Here is a 24,348-nt window from a genome sequence, read left to right as displayed (position 1 = left end):
CATCACTGACTTGCCCTGTTCCTAGGGTTGCAACACCGTCTGGGTAATCGTTGACCGTTTTTCGAAGATGGCACACTTCGTGCCTTTGACTGGTCTACCGACAGCTCCGAAACTAGCTCTACTGTTCATCCAAGAACATTTTCGGTTGCATGGGTTGCCACAAGATATAGTCTCTGACCGTGGGGTACAGTTCACCGCAAGGTTTTGGAAAGCCCTCTGTTCGAACCTACAGATTAAACTTAAGTTTTCATCCGCTTATCATCCCCAAACGAATGGTCAAACGGAACGAGTCAATCAAGATCTAGAGACTTTCCTTCGTCTTTATCTCTCCCTTTCACAGGACAACTGGGTGGAGTTGTTGCCTTGGGCGGAGTTTGCCCATAACCATTCGTTTCATTCTTCCACTGGGGAATCTCCATTCTTCGTCAACTACGGGTTCCATCCACGTGTTCCAGAATTACCAAGCCTTCCGACAGAAGAGGTTCCAGCTGTAACGTCCACTCTACGACACTTCGGACAAATTTGGAGTAAGATTCATGCTAATCTTAAGAAGGTTTCAGTCCGGTACAAGTTCTTTGCAGATAAGAAACGGTGAGCCGCTCCTCAATACAAGGTTGGTGACAGGGTTTGGCTGTCCACACGTAATCTCCGGTTGAAGGTGCCCACCATGAAGTTTGCTCCAAGATTCATCGGTCCTTATCCTGTGCTACAAGTCCTGAATCCTGTGGTCTGTAAGCTGGGTTTGCCTTCTCACCTACGTATACCTAATGCCTTCCATGTTTCTCTTCTTCGTCCTCTCGTCCTTAATAGTTTTCATTCAAAGGCCTCTAGCCCCACCTCAATGGAGACTGAAACAGGGACAGACTTCGAGATCAAAACTATTCTAGACTCTCGTTACTATCACAAGGGTTTACAATATTTGGTGGAATGGAAGGGTTATGGACCTGAAGAAAGAAGTTAGATAAAGGCTTCTGAGGTCACCGCTCCCCGACTAATTCGGATCTTTCATTCCAGACACCCAACTAAACCAGGAAAGTGTCCTGAGGCCACTCCTAGAGGAGGGGGTACTGTCATGCCACTGCGGCCGCTGCGCCTACCCCTCCGGGTGCGCTGGGCTTCCTGGCGGCCGTCCCCGCTGGTGGTCCCCGGCTCCTGTTGCTCTGTCGGCGATGGTCCCGGCGGATGTCCGGGGGACGGGCGTCGCGGAAGCGCCTGGCGTCCCCGGGGGTCAGATGGGCGGGTGACGTCATCGGCGCTCTCCGCCAATCGGAGAGAGGCGGGAAGTTTAAATTCAGACGCCGGGCAGAGCTCCGGTGCCTGAGTATCATCAATTCTGCTGTCAGAAGCTGTGATCTCCAGAGCTCCCACGTTCCTGCGGTCTCCGTGCCTCCAAGCACTTCCGTGCTTCCAAGCATCTCCGTGCCTCCAAGCACCTCCGTGCCTCCAAGCACCTCCGTGCCTCCAAGCACCTCCGTGCCTCCAAGCATCTCCGTGCCTCCAAGCACTTCCGTGCCTCCAAGCACCTCCGTGCCTCCAAGCACCTCTGTGCTTCCAAGCGCCCAAGCGCCTCCATGCACCTCAATACCTGTGCCCCCAGCACCTCAGTGCCTCCAGAACCTCTGTGCCTCAGCACTCAGCATCGCTGTGCCTCCGGCACCTCCGTGCCTCAATACCTGTGCCTCCGGCACCTCCGTGTCTCAATACCTGTGCCTCCAGCACCTCTGTGCCTCAGCACTCAGCATCGCTGTGCCTCCAGCACTTCCGTGCCTCAATACCTGTGCCTCCAGCACCTCCGTGCCTCAATACCTGTGCCCCCAGCACCTCAGTGCCTCCAGCACCTCTGTGCCTCAGCATTCAGCATCTTTACAAGTCTTGTCTTTCAGGAGACCTTCAAGCATTCCTCCGTGCCTCCTGCCTGCCGTCTTAATCCTGTATGAGGAAGACCTACATCCGGCCATCTCTACTGCGACCCAGTAGCGGTTCCTCTTCCCGGTCACCGGAAGAAGCCCAGAGTCCACAACACTTTCCAATCAGGTCAGTGATACTGGAGATGTTATTAAAAAGTATAATGTGTTAATACTCCCAGAACCAGAAAGGGCAGCGCGGATGGTGTTATGGTTAGCATTACGCCTCACAGCAGTGAGGTCATGGATTTGGTTTGTGAGAGTGTAGAGAACACATGTAAGTTTTGTGTGAGCTGTGTAGAAGTAATTGGGAGGTTATGTGAGGGCGGAGGAGGAATATGATAAGTTGCCTGATGAGGTGCATTCTCAGGGAACGCCGGAAGGTTTGGAGACCAGAGGAAAGTCTTGTTATGCAGGGAGGGCATTGGACTGAGTAGGTGCAGCCCGAATATAGTTCTGTAACCATGACTGGGAGCAGGTGATGGGTGTGGGTGAGAGACGCGGGTCTTGTGCAGAGTAGAGGGATAGAGCTTGGAGAGAAATGTTTTGAGTTAAATATTAAAGTATTTTATCTATAAACCCCCTGGTCTTGCTGCTGTTTGTGCCCCAGGTGCTGATTGGCTGGTCTGGCTCATGAGGTCGATGTGTGTTCCACGCTATACTGTTTATGAATTATTATAACGTGGTATTAATAGTCAATAAAACCCTGTCTTACATCTTCCATTGGATGGTATTTGGTGTACTCATAAGTGGTTATCGATCGCTTGCTTCTTCTTCTTCCCTTCTCGTTGCCCATAAACTGGGTTACGTTGTCCAACAAAAGCCTACAAGAGCAAACGACACATAACACGGTGAATGCATTGTGTAAGCACAGTATTACAGACATTGCATTTTATTTGTGATGTAGAGCTCCCTAACGGAAAGCTCGACTCTTGGGCAGTACGGATGGTGTAGTGGTTAGCATTACTGCCTCACAGCACTGAGGTCATGGGTTCGATTCCCACTATGGTCCTAACTGTTTGGAGTTTGTATATTCTCCCCATACTTGCGTGGGTTCCCTCCGGGTTCTCCGGTTTCCTCCCACAATCCAAATATATACTGGTAGGTTAATTGGCTCCTAACAAAATTAACCCTAGCATAAATGTATATGTGTGTACATGTGATAGGTAATATAGATTGTAAGCTCCACTGGGGCAGGGACTGATGTGAATGGCCAAGTATTCTCTGTAAAGCGCTGCGGAATATGTGTGCGCTATATAAATAACTGGTAATAAATATTAAATAAACTCTTTCTACACGCAATAAACAACACATAAGATTGCGGCAACAATGAAAGCGTTGAGATAATAAACACTGCCCACATAACACTTCCTGCACACACCTAGATATATGAATTATCCTCCCTTGGAATTGGTGCAAAATGGTGATATTCAGGATGTCGACATGTTCTGAATGTTGACATGGACCGGAGGTCAACATATCAAATGTTGACATTTGCAAGGTCAGGCTTACTCCAGAGTGTCTGTACCCAGCAGAAACCTGGTATCCAGTCCTCAGTGTCTCCAGTGTCCGGTGGGTGGATAGCCTCAGTAGAAGCGGTGTCCAAGAGATGCTCAGCATACAGTAAGGTCCTGGTGACCAGAGGTTATCCGGCATCCAGATCCAATAGGCCTTTGTCAGGAGATTGCAGTGATAACCACCGGAAATGAGACGGCGAGTTATGCGAAACTTCAGAAATCAACTGCAGAAGTGTACCATGAATGAGGCCGCCGTCTGGACGATAATATATTCAAAACCAATTGAAAATAAACTATATTCCATGCACTTCTACATTATGTACTAAAATTTTGCATAGCATCTACCATGACTTTTGTGTTACCATTTATAATCTGGGAGATTATTTTGCCTTACCCTGTATTATGGATCTGAGTTTGATGAGCCTGAATCGCAGTAATCATCATCTACAGATCGCAGTAATCATCATCTACAGATCACAGTAATCATCATCTACAGATCACAGTAATCATCATCTACAGATCGCAGTAATCATCATCTACAGATCGCAGTAATCATCTACAGATCGCAGAAATCATCATCTACAGATCGCAGAAATCATCATCTACAGATCACAGTAATCATCATCTACAGATCACAGTAATCATCATCTACAGATCGCAGTAATCATCATCTACAGATCACAGTAATCATCATCTACAGATCACAGTAATCATCATCTACAGATCACAGTAATCATCATCTACAGATCACAGTAATCATCATCTACAGATCGCAGTAATCATCATCTACAGATCGCAGTAATCATCTACAGATTGCAGTAATCATCATCTACAGATCACAGTAATCATCTACAGATCGCAGTCATCTACAGATCACAGTAATCATCATCTACAGATCACAGTAATCATCATCTACAGATCGCAGTAATCATCATCTACAGATCGCAGTAATCATCTACAGATCACAGTAATCATCTACAGATCACAGTAATCATCATCTACAGATCACAGTAATCATCATCTACAGATCACAGTAATCATCATCTACAGATCACAGTAATCATCATCTACAGATCACAGTAATCATCATCTACAGATCACAGTAATCATCTACAGATCGCAGTCATCTACAGATCACAGTAATCATCATCTACAGATCACAGTAATCATCATCTACAGATCGCAGTAATCATCATCTACAGATCGCAGTAATCATCTACAGATCACAGTAATCATCTACAGATCACAGTAATCATCATCTACAGATCACAGTAATCATCATCTACAGATCACAGTAATCATCATCTACAGATCACAGTAATCATCTACAGATTGCAGTAATCATCTACAGATCGCAGTAATCATCTACAGATTGCAGTAATCATCTACAGATTGCAGTAATCATCATCTACAGATCGCAGTAATCATCTACAGATTGCAGTAATCATCTACAGATCGCAGTAATCATCTACAGATCACAGTAATCATCATCTACAGATCGCAGTAATCATCATCTACAGATCGCAGTAATCATCTACAGATCGCAGTAATCATCTACAGATCACAGTAATCATCATCTACAGATCACAGTAATCATCATCTACAGATCACAGTAATCATCATCTACAGATCACAGTAATCATCATCTACAGATCACAGTAATCATCATCTACAGATCACAGTAATCATCTACAGATCACAGTAATCATCTGCAGATCACAGTAATCATCATCTACAGATCGCAGTAATCATCATCTACAGATCACAGTTATTATCATCTACAGATCACAGTAATCATCTACAGATCACAGTAATCATCATCTACAGATCACAGTAATCATCATCTACAGATCACAGTAATCATCATCTACAGATCACAGTAATCATCATCTACAGATCACAGTAATCATCATCTACAGATTGCAGTAATCATCTACAGATCGCAGTAATCATCATCTACAGATCGCAGTAATCATCATCTACAGATCACAGTAATCATCATCTACAGATCACAGTAATCATCATCTACAGATCACAGTAATCATCTACAGATCACAGTAATCATCTGCAGATCACAGTAATCATCATCTACAGATCGCAGTAATCATCATCTACAGATCACAGTTATTATCATCTACAGATCACAGTAATCATCTACAGATCACAGTAATCATCATCTACAGATCACAGTAATCATCATCTACAGATCACAGTAATCATCATCTACAGATCACAGTAATCATCATCTACAGATCACAGTAATCATCATCTACAGATTGCAGTAATCATCTACAGATCGCAGTAATCATCATCTACAGATCGCAGTAATCATCATCTACAGATCACAGTAATCATCATCTACAGATCACAGTAATCATCATCTACAGATCACAGTAATCATCTACAGATCACAGTAATCATCTGCAGATCACAGTAATCATCATCTACAGATCGCAGTAATCATCATCTACAGATCACAGTTATTATCATCTACAGATCACAGTAATCATCTACAGATCACAGTAATCATCATCTACAGATCACAGTAATTATCATCTACAGATCACAGTAATCATCATCTACAGATCACAGTAATCATCTACAGATCACAGTAATCATCTACAGATCACAGTAATCATCTACAGATCACAGTAATCATCATCTACAGATCACATGTTACGACCCATATGCTCAGGACTGGAGAGATCTTATACAGTAGTCCAGAGCAGCAGGACGTAATGCTGGGAAAGGGAAACGGAATGGGAAATGTTACTACCTGTAGGCTCAGGACTGGAGAGATCTTATACAGTAGTCCAGAGCGGCAGGATGTAATGCAGGGAAAAGGGCAACGGAATGGGAATAGCCCCTGGCACCCTACCTCCGTTGTTTTACCCGTGCTGTCAATTCACTCTTGCGAGACTATGGTTTCTTGGGCCCATGGCAGCCGTGTTTGAAGGGCGGATTACGTCTGCCCAACTCCGATGCCCCCTCAGGTCTTAAGGAGAGACAAAGAGTGAACTGAGACAGGGTAATAACAAGGGGCCCTCTAACTGAAACAACAAGGCCAAGGAAAAGGACAACCAAAGATTCCACTTGTCCACTCCCCTACACGGCACCGCCGAGCTCTGGGGAGGACAATGGAAGCGGAAACCTCCGCAATGCTCCAGTACAAACAAAACAATACTAAAGCGGCCTAGGCCGCAACACGCGGCAAGGCCGCCACTCACGAAACCCGGGTGAGAACCCCAACCGACTGCCACAGGTAAATGAGGACCAGAAGGATTCCCAGGACCGGGTAACGAACTCCAAGATACAGGAACTCAGGGAGCAGGACGGACCGGATACGACAGACCAAGAACAGACGTTCACCAAACATGAGCAGCATGCAGGAAGCTATCACCGGCGTTAGTGTGAGGCACTGAGGAGGCATATAACAGGGAACCCTCCAATAGAAACACAAAGGCTAATGAACAAATGCCGTGCAGCTGCTTTGCTGCACGAGCAGGGGAAAACAGGTGAATGCTGATTAGTGCAACGGGGAACGCGGTCCACCTGTGGCGTCCCCGTTGCTAAGGACCCGGCGGCCCTGCACGCATGGCGTCCTAGCGTTGCCAGGGAGCCGGCGGCTTGCGCGCGCCTAGCGTCCCGGCGTTGCTAGGCGCCGCGCAGAAGAAACAAGGAGAGGCGCGGCGCCCGTGAACGCTGCTCTGTCAGCGAGCGGGCGCACCGCCATGCCTAACAGTACCCCCCCTTGAGGAGGGGTTACAGAACCCCTAGAGCCGGGTTTCTGAGGAAACTCCTGAAAAAAAACCCTCTTAAGTCTTGAAGCATGTAAATCTTTATCCAACACCCAAGACTTTTCTTCAGGGCCATAGCCTTTCCAGTGGACCAAGAAATAAAGTCGGCCCCGAGACATCTTAGAATCTAAAACCTTCTCCACCAAGTACTCCTGCTGCCCCTGCACATTCACCGGAAGTCTACTCCGGGAAGCCCTCCGAAGAAATCTCCTGGAGGAAAAATACTGTTTCAGAAGGGAACAGTGAAACGTATTGCCAATCTTTAGTGATCTTGGTACACGTAATCGAAAAGCAACTGGGTTGACCTTTTTAATGATAAGGAACGGTCCAATAAATTTGGGTCCTAATCTAGCTGAGGGCTGTCGGAGCCTGATGTTGCGGGTTGACAACCACACCTTATCTCCCACCTTAAACGTGCATGGGCGCCAGGACCTGTCCGAAAAAATCTTCTCTCGGAAGGCAGCCTTCTTGAGGGCAAGGTGAACTTTTCTCCAAATAATTCTAAGACGGGAAGTTAAGGTCAACGAAGAGACTGGAACATGAGGGTAAAAAGAATTTGCTCTAGGATGGAAACCCAACACTGAAAAGAACGGAGACTCCTTGGTGGAGGAATGACAAGAGTTATTATAAGCAAACTCAGCCAACGGCAGAAATTCAGACCAATCATTCTGAAGTTTGGCCGAATATAACCGTAAGTACTGTTTTAATGACTGATTTACACGTTCAGTTTGTCCGTTAGACTGGGGATGATATCCAGATGTTAAAGAAAGTTTCATATTCAATGAGGCACAAAAACGTTTCCAGAATCGTGCGATGAATTGCGGACCCCGTTCAGAGACAATATCCGTGGGTAAACCATGGAGCCTGAACACATGGCGGAGGAACAAAACTGCTAACCCTTGAGCAGAGGGTAACCGGGGGAGAGCAATGAAATGAGCCATTTTACTAAAACGGTCTACCATCACCCAAATGACTCGAAGGCCCGCAGAAAGAGGAAGGTCCACCACGAAATCCATGGATATATGTGACCATGGCCTGAGAGGAATGGCTAGAGGCATGAGTTGCCCGACTGGCAACGCTCGATCAACCTTGAACCGAGCACAAACCTGACAGGAACGGACAAATTCTTTAACATCTTTAGAGAGACTAGGCCACCACACCGAACGAGATACTAGTTCCAAGGTTTTAGTGATACCTGGATGACCAGACACTTTGTTGTCATGGAACTCAGCTAGAACAGAGCCTCTCACAAATTCAGGGACAAAAAGATTATCAGCAGGAGTAGCTTTGGGAGCCTGCTGTTGAAGCTGGACCAGCTGTGTAAATAAATCCTGTGTGAGGCCTGCCCGGATGATAGATGATGGAACAATGGGGGTGGTGGCAGGATGGTTATTGTGAACTGGAAGAAAACAACGTGACAGGGTGTCAGCTTTCGTATTCTTGGAACCGGGCCTGAAGGTGATAATAAACCTGAAACGAGTGAAAAACAATGCCCAACGTGCCTGCCGAGCATTAAGTCGTTTAGCTGACTCAATATATTGCAGGTTCTTATGGTCAGTAAACACTGTAATGGTATGCCTAGCACCTTCCAGCCAATGCCTCCATTCCTCGAAAGCCCATTTAACTGCCAACAATTCTCGATTACCAACATCATAGTTGGATTCTGCGGAAGAGAATTTCCTGGACATGAAGGCACAAGGGTGTAACTCCTGAGACTCCGGATCTTCCTGAGAAAGGATAGCCCCCACTCCAACCTCTGAGGCATCTACCTTGACTATAAAGGGGAGCTCCGGGTTAGGATGTCTGAGAATAGGAGCCGAGACAAAGGCCTGCTTCAAGGCCAGAAAGGCAGACTCAGCTTCTGGCGACCAATTGGAAGGGTCTGCTCCTTTTTTAGTCAAGGCTACAATTGGAGCGACCAAATCAGAAAAGGCATGAATGAAATGCCTATAATAATTTGCAAACCCTAAAAAGCGCTGAATTGCTTTTAAATTCGTGGGTTGCGCCCAATTAAGGATGGCCTGGAGTTTTTTCGGTTCCATATAAAACCCCTGGGGAGAAATAATATACCCAAAAAAAGACACTTCCGTGATGTGGAAATCACATTTCTCAAGTTTAGCATATAAATGATTCTCTCGTAGCTTTTGAAGACCCAGACGCACATGGGAAACATGTTGTTCCAAAGACTCGGAGTAGATCAAGATGTCGTCTAAATAAACGAGTACAAACTTCCCAAGAAAGTCACGAAGCACATCATTAATAAGGTCTTGAAATACTGCAGGCGCATTAGACAGCCCAAATGGCATCACCAGGTATTCATAATGACCTGACTGAGTGCTGAAAGCCGTCTTCCACTCATCCCCAGATCTTATTCGGATGAGGTTATAAGCTCCTCTAAGATCGATCTTAGAGAAGATGACGGCAGAGCGTAACTGATCAAAGAGCACTGAAATTAATGGCAAGGGATAGGTGTTCTTAACAGAAATTTTATTCAGAGCCCGAAAGTCAATACATGGTCTGAGCGACCCATCTTTTTTCTCAACAAAAAAGAACCCTGCACTCAATGGAGACTTCGAGGGCCTAATGAAACCTTTTTTCAGGCTCTCCTGAATGTAATTATCCATAGCCGTGGTTTCTGGCCCAGACAGGGCATATAATCTCCCCTTAGGTAAAGTGGCATCTGGAATTAAGTCAATAGCACAATCATAGGACCGATGGGGAGGCAGAACGTCCGCGTTTCCTTTGGAAAAAACATCGGCAAAATCCTGATATTCCAAAGGAATAGATTCTGGGGTAACAGCAGCAACCCGAACTGGATGGGAAATACACTCCTTGCAACAAAAAGGACCCCATTGGGAAATCTCCCCAGACCGCCAATCTATGGTGGGATTATGAAAGGCAAGCCAGGGGTGACCCAAAACTACTGGAACTGCCGGACAATGTGTAAGGTAAAATTCTATTTCTTCTGAATGTAGGGCCCCTACTGTCAGCAACACTGGAGGTGTGCGGTGAGTAATAACCCCATTGGAAAGCGGACCCCCATCCAAGCCGTGCATGGTGATACGTCTATCTAAGGGTATCTGTGGAATGCCTAAAGCCTTAGCCCAACCTAAATCCATAACATTTCCTGCAGCTCCACTGTCGACGAAGGCCGACACCAACGAACTGAGGCTGCCAAAGGAAATCTTTACCGGAACTAATAAAGAATCTTTAGAGGAGATTAACTGCAGACCTAAGTGAACCCCCTCACCATTCACTTGGTCAGAGCGTTTTCCTATTTATTCGGGCAACTATGTGCGATATGTCCCTTGCCACCACAATACAAACAGAGACCAGATTTTAACCTTCTGGTCCTTTCCTCTGGGGACAGCCGGGAGAAACCCATCTGCATGGGCTCCTCGACGTCCTCAGGAAAAGTGTATACACATGGACTAGGCCTAAAAGTTGTTCCTCTTTCAGCCCTCCGCTCTCGGAGACGACGATCAATTTTAATAGCGAGCTCCATGAGTTTGTCTAGAGTCTCAGGAGCGGGGTACTGAAGGAGACTGTCTTTAATAATTTCAGATAAACCGAGGCGAAACTGACTGCGCAGGGCCGGGTCATTCCAGCCACAGTCGTTCGACCAACGGCGAAACTCGGTACAATATGCTTCTGCTGGACCTTTCCCTTGCTTTAGTGCACGCAGATGGCTCTCAGCTGATGCTTCTCTATCAGGGTCATCATACAAAAGGCCTAAGGATTTAAAAAAGGCGACTACAGATAGCAATGCAGCATCATCTGATTTTAGCCCAAAAGCCCAGGTCTGTGGATCACCTTGGAGTAAAGATATGACAATCCCGACCCGTTGGGACTCAGTACCGGAAGAACGAGGCTTTAAACGAAAATAAAGCTTACAAGCTTCTTTAAAATTAAAAAAATCCTTCCGACTACCCAAAAAACGATCAGGTAAATGCATCTTCGGTTCAGGAACTACACTCGGGGAGGCTCGCAAAAGATCTTCCTGCGATCTCACCCGAAGAGAAAGATCCTGAACCATCTGAGTTAACTCCTGAATCTGGTTGGCCAAAAGCTGACTGGGATTTGGACCTAACCCTGCTGGATTCATGAGGACGAATTTCTAGGCCCACCAATACAAAAAATAAACCCCCCCTTTTTTTTTTTATAGACGCCGGTGATAATGTTACGACCCGGATGCTCAGGACTGGAGAGATCTTATACAGTAGTCCAGAGCAGCAGGACGTAATGCTAGGAAAGGGAAACGGAATGGGAAATGTTACTACCTGGAGGCTCAGGACTGGAGAGATCTTATACAGTAGTCCAGAGCGGCAGGATGTAATGCAGGGAAAAGGGCAACGGAATGGGAATAGCCCCTGGCACCCTACCTCCGTTGTTTTACCCGTGCTGTCAATTCACTCTTGCGAGACTATGGTTTCTTGGGCCCATGGCAGCCGCGTTTGAAGGGCGGATTAAGTCTGCCCAACTCCGGTGCCCCCTCAGGTCTTAAGGAGAGACAAAGAGTGTACTGAGACAGGGTAATAACAAGGGGCCCTCTAACTGAAACAACAAGGCCAGGGGCTACTGGCTAACCTAAAACAAAAAGTATGCGCGGCTTGCCGCCAAGGAAAAGGACAACCAAAGATTCCACTTGTCCACTCCCCTACACGGCACCGCCGAGCTCCGGGGAGGACAATGGAAGCGGAAACCTCCGCAATGCTCCAGTACAAACAAAACAATACTAAAGCGGCCTAGGCCGCAACACGCGGCAAGGCCGCCACTCACGAAACCCGGGTGAGAACCCCAACCGACTGCCACAGGTAAATGAGGACCAGAAGGATTCCCAGGACCGGGTAACGAACTCCAAGATACAGGAACTCAGGGAGCAGGACGGACCGGATACGACAGACCAAGAACAGACGTTCACCAAACATGAGCAGCATGCAGGAAGCTATCACCGGCGTTAGTGTGAGGCACTGAGGAGGCATATAACAGGGAACCCTCCAATAGAAACACAAAGGCTAATGAACAAATGCCGTGCAGCTGCTTTGCTGCACGAGCAGGGGAAAACAGGTGAATGCTGATTAGTGCAACGGGGAACGCGGTCCGCCTGTGGCGTCCCCGTTGCTAAGGACCCGGCGGCCCTGCACGCACGGCGTCCTAGCGTTGCCAGGGAGCCGGCGGCTTGCGCGCGCCTAGCGTCCCGGCGTTGCTAGGCGCCGTGCAGAAGAAACAAGAAGAGAGGCGCAGCACCCGTGACCGCTGCTCTGTCAGTGAGCGGGCGCACCGCCGCGCCTGACATCACAGTAATCATCTACAGATCGCAGTAATCATCTACAGATCGCAGTAATCATCTACAGATCGCAGTAATCATCTACAGATCGCAGTAATCATCATCTACAGATCGCAGTAATCATCATCTACAGATCGCAGTAATCATCATCTACAGATCGCAGTAATCATCATCTACAGATCACAGTAATCATCATCTACAGATCACAGTAATCATCATCTACAGATCACAGTAATCATCTACAGATCACAGTAATCATCATCTACAGATCACAGTAATCATCATCTACAGATCACAGTAATCATTATCTACAGATCACAGTAATCATCATCTACAGATCACAGTAATCATCTACAGATCACAGTAATCATCATCTACAGATCACAGTAATCATCTACAGATCGCAGTAATCATCTACAGATCGCAGTAATCATCTACAGATCACAGTAATCATCATCTACAGATCACAGTAATCATCATCTACAGATCACAGTAATTATCATCTACAGATCACAGTAATCATCATCTACAGATCACAGTAATCATTATCTACAGATCACAGTAATCATCTACAGATCACAGTAATCATCATCTACAGATCACAGTAATCATCATCTACAGATCACAGTAATCATTATCTACAGATCACAGTAATCATCTACAGATCACAGTTATCATCATCTACAGATCACAGTTATCATCATCTACAGATCACAGTAATCATCTACAGATCGCAGTAATCATCATCTAGTGATCACAGTAATCATCATCTACAGATCACAGTAATCATCATCTACAGATCACAGTAATCATCATCTACAGATCACAGTAATCATCATCTACAGATCACAGTAATAATCATCTACAGATCACAGTAATCATCATCTACAGATCGCAGTAATCATCTACAGATCACAGTAATAATCATCTACAGATCACAGTAATCATCATCTACAGATCGCAGTAATCATCTACAGATCACAGTAATCATCATCTACAGATCGCAGTAATCATCTACAGATCGCAGTAATCATCTACAGATCGCAGTAATCATCTACAGATCACAGTAATCATCATCTACAGATCACAGTAATCATTATCTACAGATCACAGTAATCATCATCTACAGATCGCAGTAATCATCATCTACAGATCACAGTAATCATCATCTACAGATCACAGTAATCATCTACAGATCACAGTAATCATCATCTACAGATCACAGTAATCATCATCTACAGATCACAGTAATCATCATCTACAGATCACAGTAATCATTATCTACAGATCACAGTAATCATCATCTACAGATCACAGTAATCATCTACAGATCACAGTAATCATCATCTACAGATCACAGTAATCATCATCTACAGATCACAGTAATCATCTACAGATCACAGTAATCATCATCTACAGATCACAGTAATTATCATCTACAGATCACAGTAATCATCTACAGATCACAGTAATCATCTACAGATCACAGTAATCATCTACAGATCACAGTAATCATCATCTACAGATCACATGTTACGACCCATATGCTCAGGACTGGAGAGATCTTATACAGTAGTCCAGAGCAGCAGGACGTAATGCTGGGAAAGGGAAACGGAATGGGAAATGTTACTACCTGTAGGCTCAGGACTGGAGAGATCTTATACAGTAGTCCAGAGCGGCAGGATGTAATGCAGGGAAAAGGGCAACGGAATGGGAATAGCCCCTGGCACCCTACCTCCGTTGTTTTACCCGTGCTGTCAATTCACTCTTGCGAGACTATGGTTTCTTGGGCCCATGGCAGCCGTGTTTGAAGGGCGGATTACGTCTGCCCAACTCCGATGCCCCCTCAGGTCTTAAGGAGAGACAAAGAGTGAACTGAGACAGGGTAATAACAAGGGGCCCTCTAACTGAAACAACAAGGCCAAGGAAAAGGACAACCAAAGATTCCACTTGTCCACTCCCCTACACGGCACCGCCGAGCTCTGGGGAGGACAATGGAAGCGGAAACCTCCGCAATGCTCCAGTACAAACAAAACAATACTAAAGCGGCCTAGGCCGCAACACGCGGCAAGGCCGCCACTCACGAAACCCGGGTGAGAACCCCAACCGACTGCCACAGGTAAATGAGGACCAGAAGGATTCCCAGGACCGGGTAACGAACTCCAAGATACAGGAACTCAGGGAGCAGGACGGACCGGATACGACAGACCAAGAACAGACGTTCACCAAACATGAGCAGCATGCAGGAAGCTATCACCGGCGTTAGTGTGAGGCACTGAGGAGGCATATAACAGGGAACCCTCCAATAGAAACACAAAGGCTAATGAACAAATGCCGTGCAGCTGCTTTGCTGCACGAGCAGGGGAAAACAGGTGAATGCTGATTAGTGCAACGGGGAACGCGGTCCACCTGTGGCGTCCCCGTTGCTAAGGACCCGGCGGCCCTGCACGCACGGCGTCCTAGCGTTGCCAGGGAGCCGGCGGCTTGCGCGCGCCTAGCGTCCCGGCGTTGCTAGGCGCCGCGCAGAAGAAACAAGGAGAGGCGCGGCGCCCGTGAACGCTGCTCTGTCAGCGAGCGGGCGCACCGCCATGCCTAACAGTACCCCCCCTTGAGGAGGGGTTACAGAACCCCTAGAGCCGGGTTTCTGAGGAAACTCCTGAAAAAAAACCCTCTTAAGTCTTGAAGCATGTAAATCTTTATCCAACACCCAAGACTTTTCTTCAGGGCCATAGCCTTTCCAGTGGACCAAGAAATAAAGTCGGCCCCGAGACATCTTAGAATCTAAAACCTTCTCCACCAAGTACTCCTGCTGCCCCTGCACATTCACCGGAAGTCTACTCCGGGAAGCCCTCCGAAGAAATCTCCTGGAGGAAAAATACTGTTTCAGAAGGGAACAGTGAAACGTATTGCCAATCTTTAGTGATCTTGGTACACGTAATCGAAAAGCAACTGGGTTGACCTTTTTAATGATAAGGAACGGTCCAATAAATTTGGGTCCTAATCTAGCTGAGGGCTGTCGGAGCCTGATGTTGCGGGTTGACAACCACACCTTATCTCCCACCTTAAACGTGCATGGGCGCCAGGACCTGTCCGAAAAAATCTTCTCTCGGAAGGCAGCCTTCTTGAGGGCAAGGTGAACTTTTCTCCAAATAATTCTAAGACGGGAAGTTAAGGTCAACGAAGAGACTGGAACATGAGGGTAAAAAGAATTTGCTCTAGGATGGAAACCCAACACTGAAAAGAACGGAGACTCCTTGGTGGAGGAATGACAAGAGTTATTATAAGCAAACTCAGCCAACGGCAGAAATTCAGACCAATCATTCTGAAGTTTGGCCGAATATAACCGTAAGTACTGTTTTAATGACTGATTTACACGTTCAGTTTGTCCGTTAGACTGGGGATGATATCCAGATGTTAAAGAAAGTTTCATATTCAATGAGGCACAAAAACGTTTCCAGAATCGTGCGATGAATTGCGGACCCCGTTCAGAGACAATATCCGTGGGTAAACCATGGAGCCTGAACACATGGCGGAGGAACAAAACTGCTAACCCTTGAGCAGAGGGTAACCGGGGGAGAGCAATGAAATGAGCCATTTTACTAAAACGGTCTACCATCACCCAAATGACTCGAAGGCCCGCAGAAAGAGGAAGGTCCACCACGAAATCCATGGATATATGTGACCATGGCCTGAGAGGAATGGCTAGAGGCATGAGTTGCCCGACTGGCAACGCTCGATCAACCTTGAACTGAGCACAAACCTGACAGGAACGGACAAATTCTTTAACATCTTTAGAGAGACTAGGCCACCACACCGAACGAGATACTAGTTCCAAGGTTTTAGTGATACCTGGATGACCAGACACTTTGTTGTCATGGAACTCAGCTAGAACAGAGCCTCTCACAAATTCAGGGACAAAAAGATTATCAGCAGGAGTAGCTTTGGGAGCCTGCTGTTGAAGCTGGACCAGCTGTGTAAATAAATCCTGTGTGAGGCCTGCCCGGATGATAGATGATGGAACAATGGGGGTGGTGGCAGGATGGTTATTGTGAACTGGAAGAAAACAACGTGACAGGGTGTCAGCTTTCGTATTCTTGGAACCGGGCCTGAAGGTGATAATAAACCTGAAACGAGTGAAAAACAATGCCCAACGTGCCTGCCGAGCATTAAGTCGTTTAGCTGACTCAATATATTGCAGGTTCTTATGGTCAGTAAACACTGTAATGGTATGCCTAGCACCTTCCAGCCAATGCCTCCATTCCTCGAAAGCCCATTTAACTGCCAACAATTCTCGATTACCAACATCATAGTTGGATTCTGCGGAAGAGAATTTCCTGGACATGAAGGCACAAGGGTGTAACTCCTGAGACTCCGGATCTTCCTGAGAAAGGATAGCCCCCACTCCAACCTCTGAGGCATCTACCTTGACTATAAAGGGGAGCTCCGGGTTAGGATGTCTGAGAATAGGAGCCGAGACAAAGGCCTGCTTCAAGGCCAGAAAGGCAGACTCAGCTTCTGGCGACCAATTGGAAGGGTCTGCTCCTTTTTTAGTCAAGGCTACAATTGGAGCGACCAAATCAGAAAAGGCATGAATGAAATGCCTATAATAATTTGCAAACCCTAAAAAGCGCTGAATTGCTTTTAAATTCGTGGGTTGCGCCCAATTAAGGATGGCCTGGAGTTTTTTCGGTTCCATATAAAACCCCTGGGGAGAAATAATATACCCAAAAAAAGACACTTCCGTGATGTGGAAATCACATTTCTCAAGTTTAGCATATAAATGATTCTCTCGTAGCTTTTGAAGACCCAGACGCACATGGGAAACATGTTGTTCCAAAGACTCGGAGTAGATCAAGATGTCGTCTAAATAAACGAGTACAAACTTCCCAAGAAAGTCACGAAGCACATCATTAATAAGGTCTTGAAATACTGCAGGCGCATTAGACAGCCCAAATGGCATCACCAGGTATTCATAATGACCTGACTGAGTGCTGAAAGCCGTCTTCCACTCATCCCCAGATCTTATTCGGATGAGGTTATAAGCTCCTCTAAGATCGATCTTAGAGAAGATGACGGCAGAGCGTAACTGATCAAAGAGCACTGAAATTAATGGCAAGGGATAGGTGTTCTTAACAGAAATTTTATTCAGAGCCCGAAAGTCAATACATGGTCTGAGCGACCCATCTTTTTTCTCAACAAAAAAGAACCCTGCACTCAATGGAGACTTCGAGGGCCTAATGAAACCTTTTTTCAGGCTCTCCTGAATGTAATTATCCATAGCCGTGGTTTCTGGCCCAGACAGGGCATATAATCTCCCCTTAGGTAAAGTGGCATCTGGAATTAAGTCAATAGCACAATCATAGGACCGATGGGGAGGCAGAACGTCCGCGTTTCCTTTGGAAAAAACATCGGCAAAATCCTGATATTCCAAAGGAATAGATTCTGGGGTAACAGCAGCAACCCGAACTGGATGGGAAATACACTCCTTGCAACAAAAAGGACCCCATTGGGAAATCTCCCCAGACCGCCAATCTATGGTGGGATTATGAAAGGCAAGCCAGGGGTGACCCAAAACTACTGGAACTGCCGGACAATGTGTAAGGTAAAATTCTATTTCTTCTGAATGTAGGGCCCCTACTGTCAGCAACACTGGAGGTGTGCGGTGAGTAATAACCCCATTGGAAAGCGGACCCCCATCCAAGCCGTGCATGGTGATACGTCTATCTAAGGGTATCTGTGGAATGCCTAAAGCCTTAGCCCAACCTAAATCCATAACATTTCCTGCAGCTCCACTGTCGACGAAGGCCGACACCAACGAACTGAGGCTGCCAAAGGAAATCTTTACCGGAACTAATAAAGAATCTTTAGAGGAGATTAACTGCAGACCTAAGTGAACCCCCTCACCATTCACTTGGTCAGAGCGTTTTCCTATTTATTCGGGCAACTATGTGCGATATGTCCCTTGCCACCACAATACAAACAGAGACCAGATTTTAACCTTCTGGTCCTTTCCTCTGGGGACAGCCGGGAGAAACCCATCTGCATGGGCTCCTCGACGTCCTCAGGAAAAGTGTATACACATGGACTAGGCCTAAAAGTTGTTCCTCTTTCAGCCCTCCGCTCTCGGAGACGACGATCAATTTTAATAGCGAGCTCCATGAGTTTGTCTAGAGTCTCAGGAGCGGGGTACTGAAGGAGACTGTCTTTAATAATTTCAGATAAACCGAGGCGAAACTGACTGCGCAGGGCCGGGTCATTCCAGCCACAGTCGTTCGACCAACGGCGAAACTCGGTACAATATGCTTCTGCTGGACCTTTCCCTTGCTTTAGTGCACGCAGATGGCTCTCAGCTGATGCTTCTCTATCAGGGTCATCATACAAAAGGCCTAAGGATTTAAAAAAGGCGACTACAGATAGCAATGCAGCATCATCTGATTTTAGCCCAAAAGCCCAGGTCTGTGGATCACCTTGGAGTAAAGATATGACAATCCCGACCCGTTGGGACTCAGTACCGGAAGAACGAGGCTTTAAACGAAAATAAAGCTTACAAGCTTCTTTAAAATTAAAAAAATCCTTCCGACTACCCAAAAAACGATCAGGTAAATGCATCTTCGGTTCAGGAACTACACTCGGGGAGGCTCGCAAAAGATCTTCCTGCGATCTCACCCGAAGAGAAAGATCCTGAACCATCTGAGTTAACTCCTGAATCTGGTTGGCCAAAAGCTGACTGGGATTTGGACCTAACCCTGCTGGATTCATGAGGACGAATTTCTAGGCCCACCAATACAAAAAATAAAACCCCCCTTTTTTTTTATAGACGCCGGTGATAATGTTACGACCCGGATGCTCAGGACTGGAGAGATCTTATACAGTAGTCCAGAGCAGCAGGACGTAATGCTAGGAAAGGGAAACGGAATGGGAAATGTTACTACCTGGAGGCTCAGGACTGGAGAGATCTTATACAGTAGTCCAGAGCGGCAGGATGTAATGCAGGGAAAAGGGCAACGGAATGGGAATAGCCCCTGGCACCCTACCTCCGTTGTTTTACCCGTGCTGTCAATTCACTCTTGCGAGACTATGGTTTCTTGGGCCCATGGCAGCCGCGTTTGAAGGGCGGATTAAGTCTGCCCAACTCCGGTGCCCCCTCAGGTCTTAAGGAGAGACAAAGAGTGTACTGAGACAGGGTAATAACAAGGGGCCCTCTAACTGAAACAACAAGGCCAGGGGCTACTGGCTAACCTAAAACAAAAAGTATGCGCGGCTTGCCGCCAAGGAAAAGGACAACCAAAGATTCCACTTGTCCACTCCCCTACACGGCACCGCCGAGCTCCGGGGAGGACAATGGAAGCGGAAACCTCCGCAATGCTCCAGTACAAACAAAACAATACTAAAGCGGCCTAGGCCGCAACACGCGGCAAGGCCGCCACTCACGAAACCCGGGTGAGAACCCCAACCGACTGCCACAGGTAAATGAGGACCAGAAGGATTCCCAGGACCGGGTAACGAACTCCAAGATACAGGAACTCAGGGAGCAGGACGGACCGGATACGACAGACCAAGAACAGACGTTCACCAAACATGAGCAGCATGCAGGAAGCTATCACCGGCGTTAGTGTGAGGCACTGAGGAGGCATATAACAGGGAACCCTCCAATAGAAACACAAAGGCTAATGAACAAATGCCGTGCAGCTGCTTTGCTGCACGAGCAGGGGAAAACAGGTGAATGCTGATTAGTGCAACGGGGAACGCGGTCCGCCTGTGGCGTCCCCGTTGCTAAGGACCCGGCGGCCCTGCACGCACGGCGTCCTAGCGTTGCCAGGGAGCCGGCGGCTTGCGCGCGCCTAGCGTCCCGGCGTTGCTAGGCGCCGTGCAGAAGAAACAAGGAGAGGCGCAGCACCCGTGACCGCTGCTCTGTCAGTGAGCGGGCGCACCGCCGCGCCTGACATCACAGTAATCATCTACAGATCGCAGTAATCATCTACAGATCGCAGTAATCATCTACAGATCGCAGTAATCATCATCTACAGATCGCAGTAATCATCATCTACAGATCGCAGTAATCATCATCTACAGATCGCAGTAATCATCATCTACAGATCACAGTAATCATCATCTACAGATCACAGTAATCATCTACAGATCACAGTAATCATCATCATCTACAGATCACAGTAATCATTATCTACAGATCACAGTAATCATCATCTACAGATCACAGTAATCATCTACAGATCACGGTAATCATCATCTACAGATCACAGTAATCATCATCTACAGATCACAGTAATCATCTACAGATCACAGTAATCATCATCTACAGATCACAGTAATCATCATCTACAGATCACAGTAATCATCTACAGATCACAGTAATCATCATCTACAGATCACAGTAATTATCATCTACAGATCACAGTAATCATCATCTACAGATCACAGTAATCATTATCTACAGATCACAGTAATCATCTACAGATCACAGTTATCATCATCTACAGATCACAGTAATCATCTACAGATCACAGTAATCATCATCTACAGATCACAGTAATTATCATCTACAGATCACAGTAATCATCATCTACAGATCACAGTAATCATTATCTACAGATCACAGTAATCATCTACAGATCACAGTTATCATCGTCTACAGATCACAGTTATCATCATCTACAGATCACAGTAATCATCTACAGATCGCAGTAATCATCATCTAGTGATCACAGTAATCATCATCTACAGATCACAGTAATCATCATCTACAGATCACAGTAATCATCATCTACAGATCACAGTAATCATCATCTACAGATCACAGTAATAATCATCTACAGATCACAGTAATAATCATCTACAGATCACAGTAATCATCATCTACAGATCGCAGTAATCATCTACAGATCACAGTAATCATCATCTACAGATCGCAGTAATCATCTACAGATCGCAGTAATCATCTACAGATCGCAGTAATCATCTACAGATCACAGTAATCATCATCTACAGATCACAGTAATCATTATCTACAGATCACAGTAATCATCATCTACAGATCACAGTAATCATCTACAGATCACAGTAATCATCATCTACAGATCGCAGTAATCATCTTCTACAGATCACAGTAATCATCATCTACAGATCGCAGTAATCATCATCTACAGATCACAGTAATCATCATCTACAGATCGCAGTAATCATCATCTACAGATCGCAGTAATCATCATCTACAGATCACAGTAATCATCATCTACAGATCACAGTAATCATTATCTAGTGATCGCAGTAATCATCATCTGCAGATCGCAGTACTCGAGTGGGACAGTATGGAATCAGAAGCTGCTTCAGGTACCTTGGGCCCTGGTCATGTACGGCTGGGAAAGTCAGTAAGTCAATCTTGAAAGTGATTCACCATCTTACAGGCAGCCAGTGAAGGGAGTAGAGGATGGGTGTTATGTGGCTAGAGCGGGGGTGGTTGGGTAACAGCCTGGCAGCTGCATTCTGTACCGCCTGCAAGCTGCGTAATTCTATTGCTGGGGGACCCAGGTAGAGGGCATTACAGTAGTCCAGGCCTGGCCAACCTGTGGCTCTCCAGATGTAGTGAAACTACACATCCCAGCATGCTCTGCCACAGTTTTAGCATTCCCTAATAGCAAAACTGTGGCAAGGCATGATGGGACTTGTAGTTTTACAACAGCTGGAGAGCCACAGGTTGGCCAGGCCTGCAGTAGTCTAATCCAGATGATACAAATGCATGGATGACTGTTGGCAGATCATCTGAGGGAATGAAGTGCTTGACTCTGGCTATGTTCCTCAGATGAAAGAATGAAGTTATGATTGTGACGGACACACCTGATGTATAAGTGTCAGATGCCACCATCCAGGACAACGCCAAGATTCCGCACACGATCAGTGGTTTGTCGTTCTAAGGGTGTGGCTCACCAAATCGACAGTGTCTAGGTCGACAATGTTTAGGTCGACCACTATAGCACATGTCGACCTAGAAACCCTGTCGACCTTCCAACCCTGTTGACCTAGTGACTGTCGACCTATAGTGGTCGACCTAAACATTGTCGACCTAGACACTGTCGATCTTCAGACCGGATCCCAGTTCTAAACCCCCAAGAGTAAGTCCTGTTGTTTGGCTCCAGGATAATGCTACTCAGATGCTGTGCTTTATCATGTAACTTACAAATCTTCAGAGATAGATAGATAGATAGATAGATAGATAGATAGATAGATAGATAGATAGATAGATAGTAAAGAAATGTATAGATGTTTTGGTATGGCTCAGGTTTCTGGATTCCCGGCCTCTTCCCAAAACTCAGTTCATAAAAAGAAATAAAGGATTTAGTGATGAGATTTCATATACTTGTAATGACTCCTCAGCCGACTCTACACGCCGTCCTCTGCTCTCAGACTATACATAAATAAGTATCTAGCGCCAGCAATCACACACAGAGAAATTCCCTCAGTGCCTGTTAGTTCTGCATCACTTTATGTCCCCTTCCTAATACGGGAGGCGGCACCGTTTCCGCATCAGCTATTATATCGCAGTTAAAGATCTGACAAGCAAATTGAAACTAATGAAATGAATGTTTATGTATAATATTCAGCAAAGCAAAATATTCAGAAAGATTTCAGTCGCTTCATTGTAACACTTTCATGTTCCTCGCCGTCGTCAATGGAGCCGCTGATACATCGCTGTGTATTAGGAATGCGTATTCTCTGGGGCAAAAGCAGTTAATTTTTCTTCTTTCATTTGCGCAATAATTCAGCTCATAAATGCCACCCAGATATTGAGGAGCAGAAATGTGTTATTATTAAAATGAGTGGAGCTTGTTAAATAGAAAATGCTCCATCTAGCGTAAGCGGTCCCCTGACGCCCCGTGTAATGTGCGCAGTGAAGACCCCAGCCTGCCTCGTGTCTCTCCATTTATAGGACGGGATGTCACTCAGATAAATCTTATACATCTCCGGTATCATGCGTCCCGCTCAGAGACGAATCATTTGTTTTCATGAGCGTTCCCAAGTATATTCTCAGCTGCTCGTATGTAGCCGTTCTCCTGTCATCCACATAGCGTGCCTTAATTGTGCAATACTCTGCGGGGCCTTATATTAGATACTTCTGCCTAGGAGGGAGATACTCATCCATATCCAGGGGCTGGCCGGGCGGGGGAAGGGGCAAGGCGCCATCTGCCCCCCGGGCCGATGCAATGTAAATGTTCCCGGGCCATGTTTGCATTACATTCCCAGTGAAAAGCCGGGCCATTTGCTTGACTCTGCCCCCCCAGGTTGAAAGTTGCCAGCCAGCCCCTGTCGCGTATGGGTTGTTGGGTCAATACAACTTAAGTCGACAGTCATTAGGTCGACCACTATTGGTCGACATGCATTAGGTTGACAGGGGCACTAGGCCGACAGGTCAAAAGGTTGACATGAGTTTTTTAAACTTTTTTTGGTGTCCTTTTCTTCGTAAGGTGACGGGGAACCCCAATTAGTGCACCGTGTCCCCTCGCATGTTGAGCGAGCTCGCCATGCTTCGGGCAAGGTGCCGTTACTATTCCCAATCGTAGTCCACATGAATCGTAAAGTATGAAAAAGTCCCACATTTTTTTTTCAAAAAGTGAAAAACTCATGTCGACATTTTGAACTGTCGAACTAGTACACGTCGACCTAATGACCACGTCGACCTAGTGACCCTGTCGACTTAATGCATGTCGACCAATAGTGGTCGACTTAATGACTGTCGACCTAAGTGGTATCTCTACCTAACGACCGTATCCCCCCCCTGTCCATGTCCATTGGAACACGCCGATTTTATTAGAACATGAATATACTTTCTT

The 24,348-nt window shown here is 46.3% G+C and overlaps 1 protein-coding gene across 4 annotated transcripts in view; it reads right to left on the bottom strand.

Moving 5' to 3' along the window:
- The window catches only part of CPO (carboxypeptidase O), a 164,879-nt gene that overhangs the window by 27,816 nt on the left and 112,715 nt on the right, over positions 1-24,348 (bottom strand). For all 4 annotated transcript variants that reach the window (XM_063932687.1, XM_063932688.1, XM_063932685.1 and 1 more), the window contains exon 5: positions 2,620-2,728. In XM_063932687.1, the coding sequence (XP_063788757.1) occupies positions 2,620-2,728 (109 nt within the window). The remainder of the gene's footprint in view (positions 1-2,619; positions 2,729-24,348) is intronic.

This window comes from Pseudophryne corroboree, chromosome 7 (assembly GCF_028390025.1).
Source record: "Pseudophryne corroboree isolate aPseCor3 chromosome 7, aPseCor3.hap2, whole genome shotgun sequence".
In the NCBI taxonomy this organism is placed as follows: Eukaryota; Metazoa; Chordata; class Amphibia; order Anura; family Myobatrachidae; genus Pseudophryne; species Pseudophryne corroboree.
This window is presented reverse-complemented; position numbering and strand designations above follow the sequence as displayed.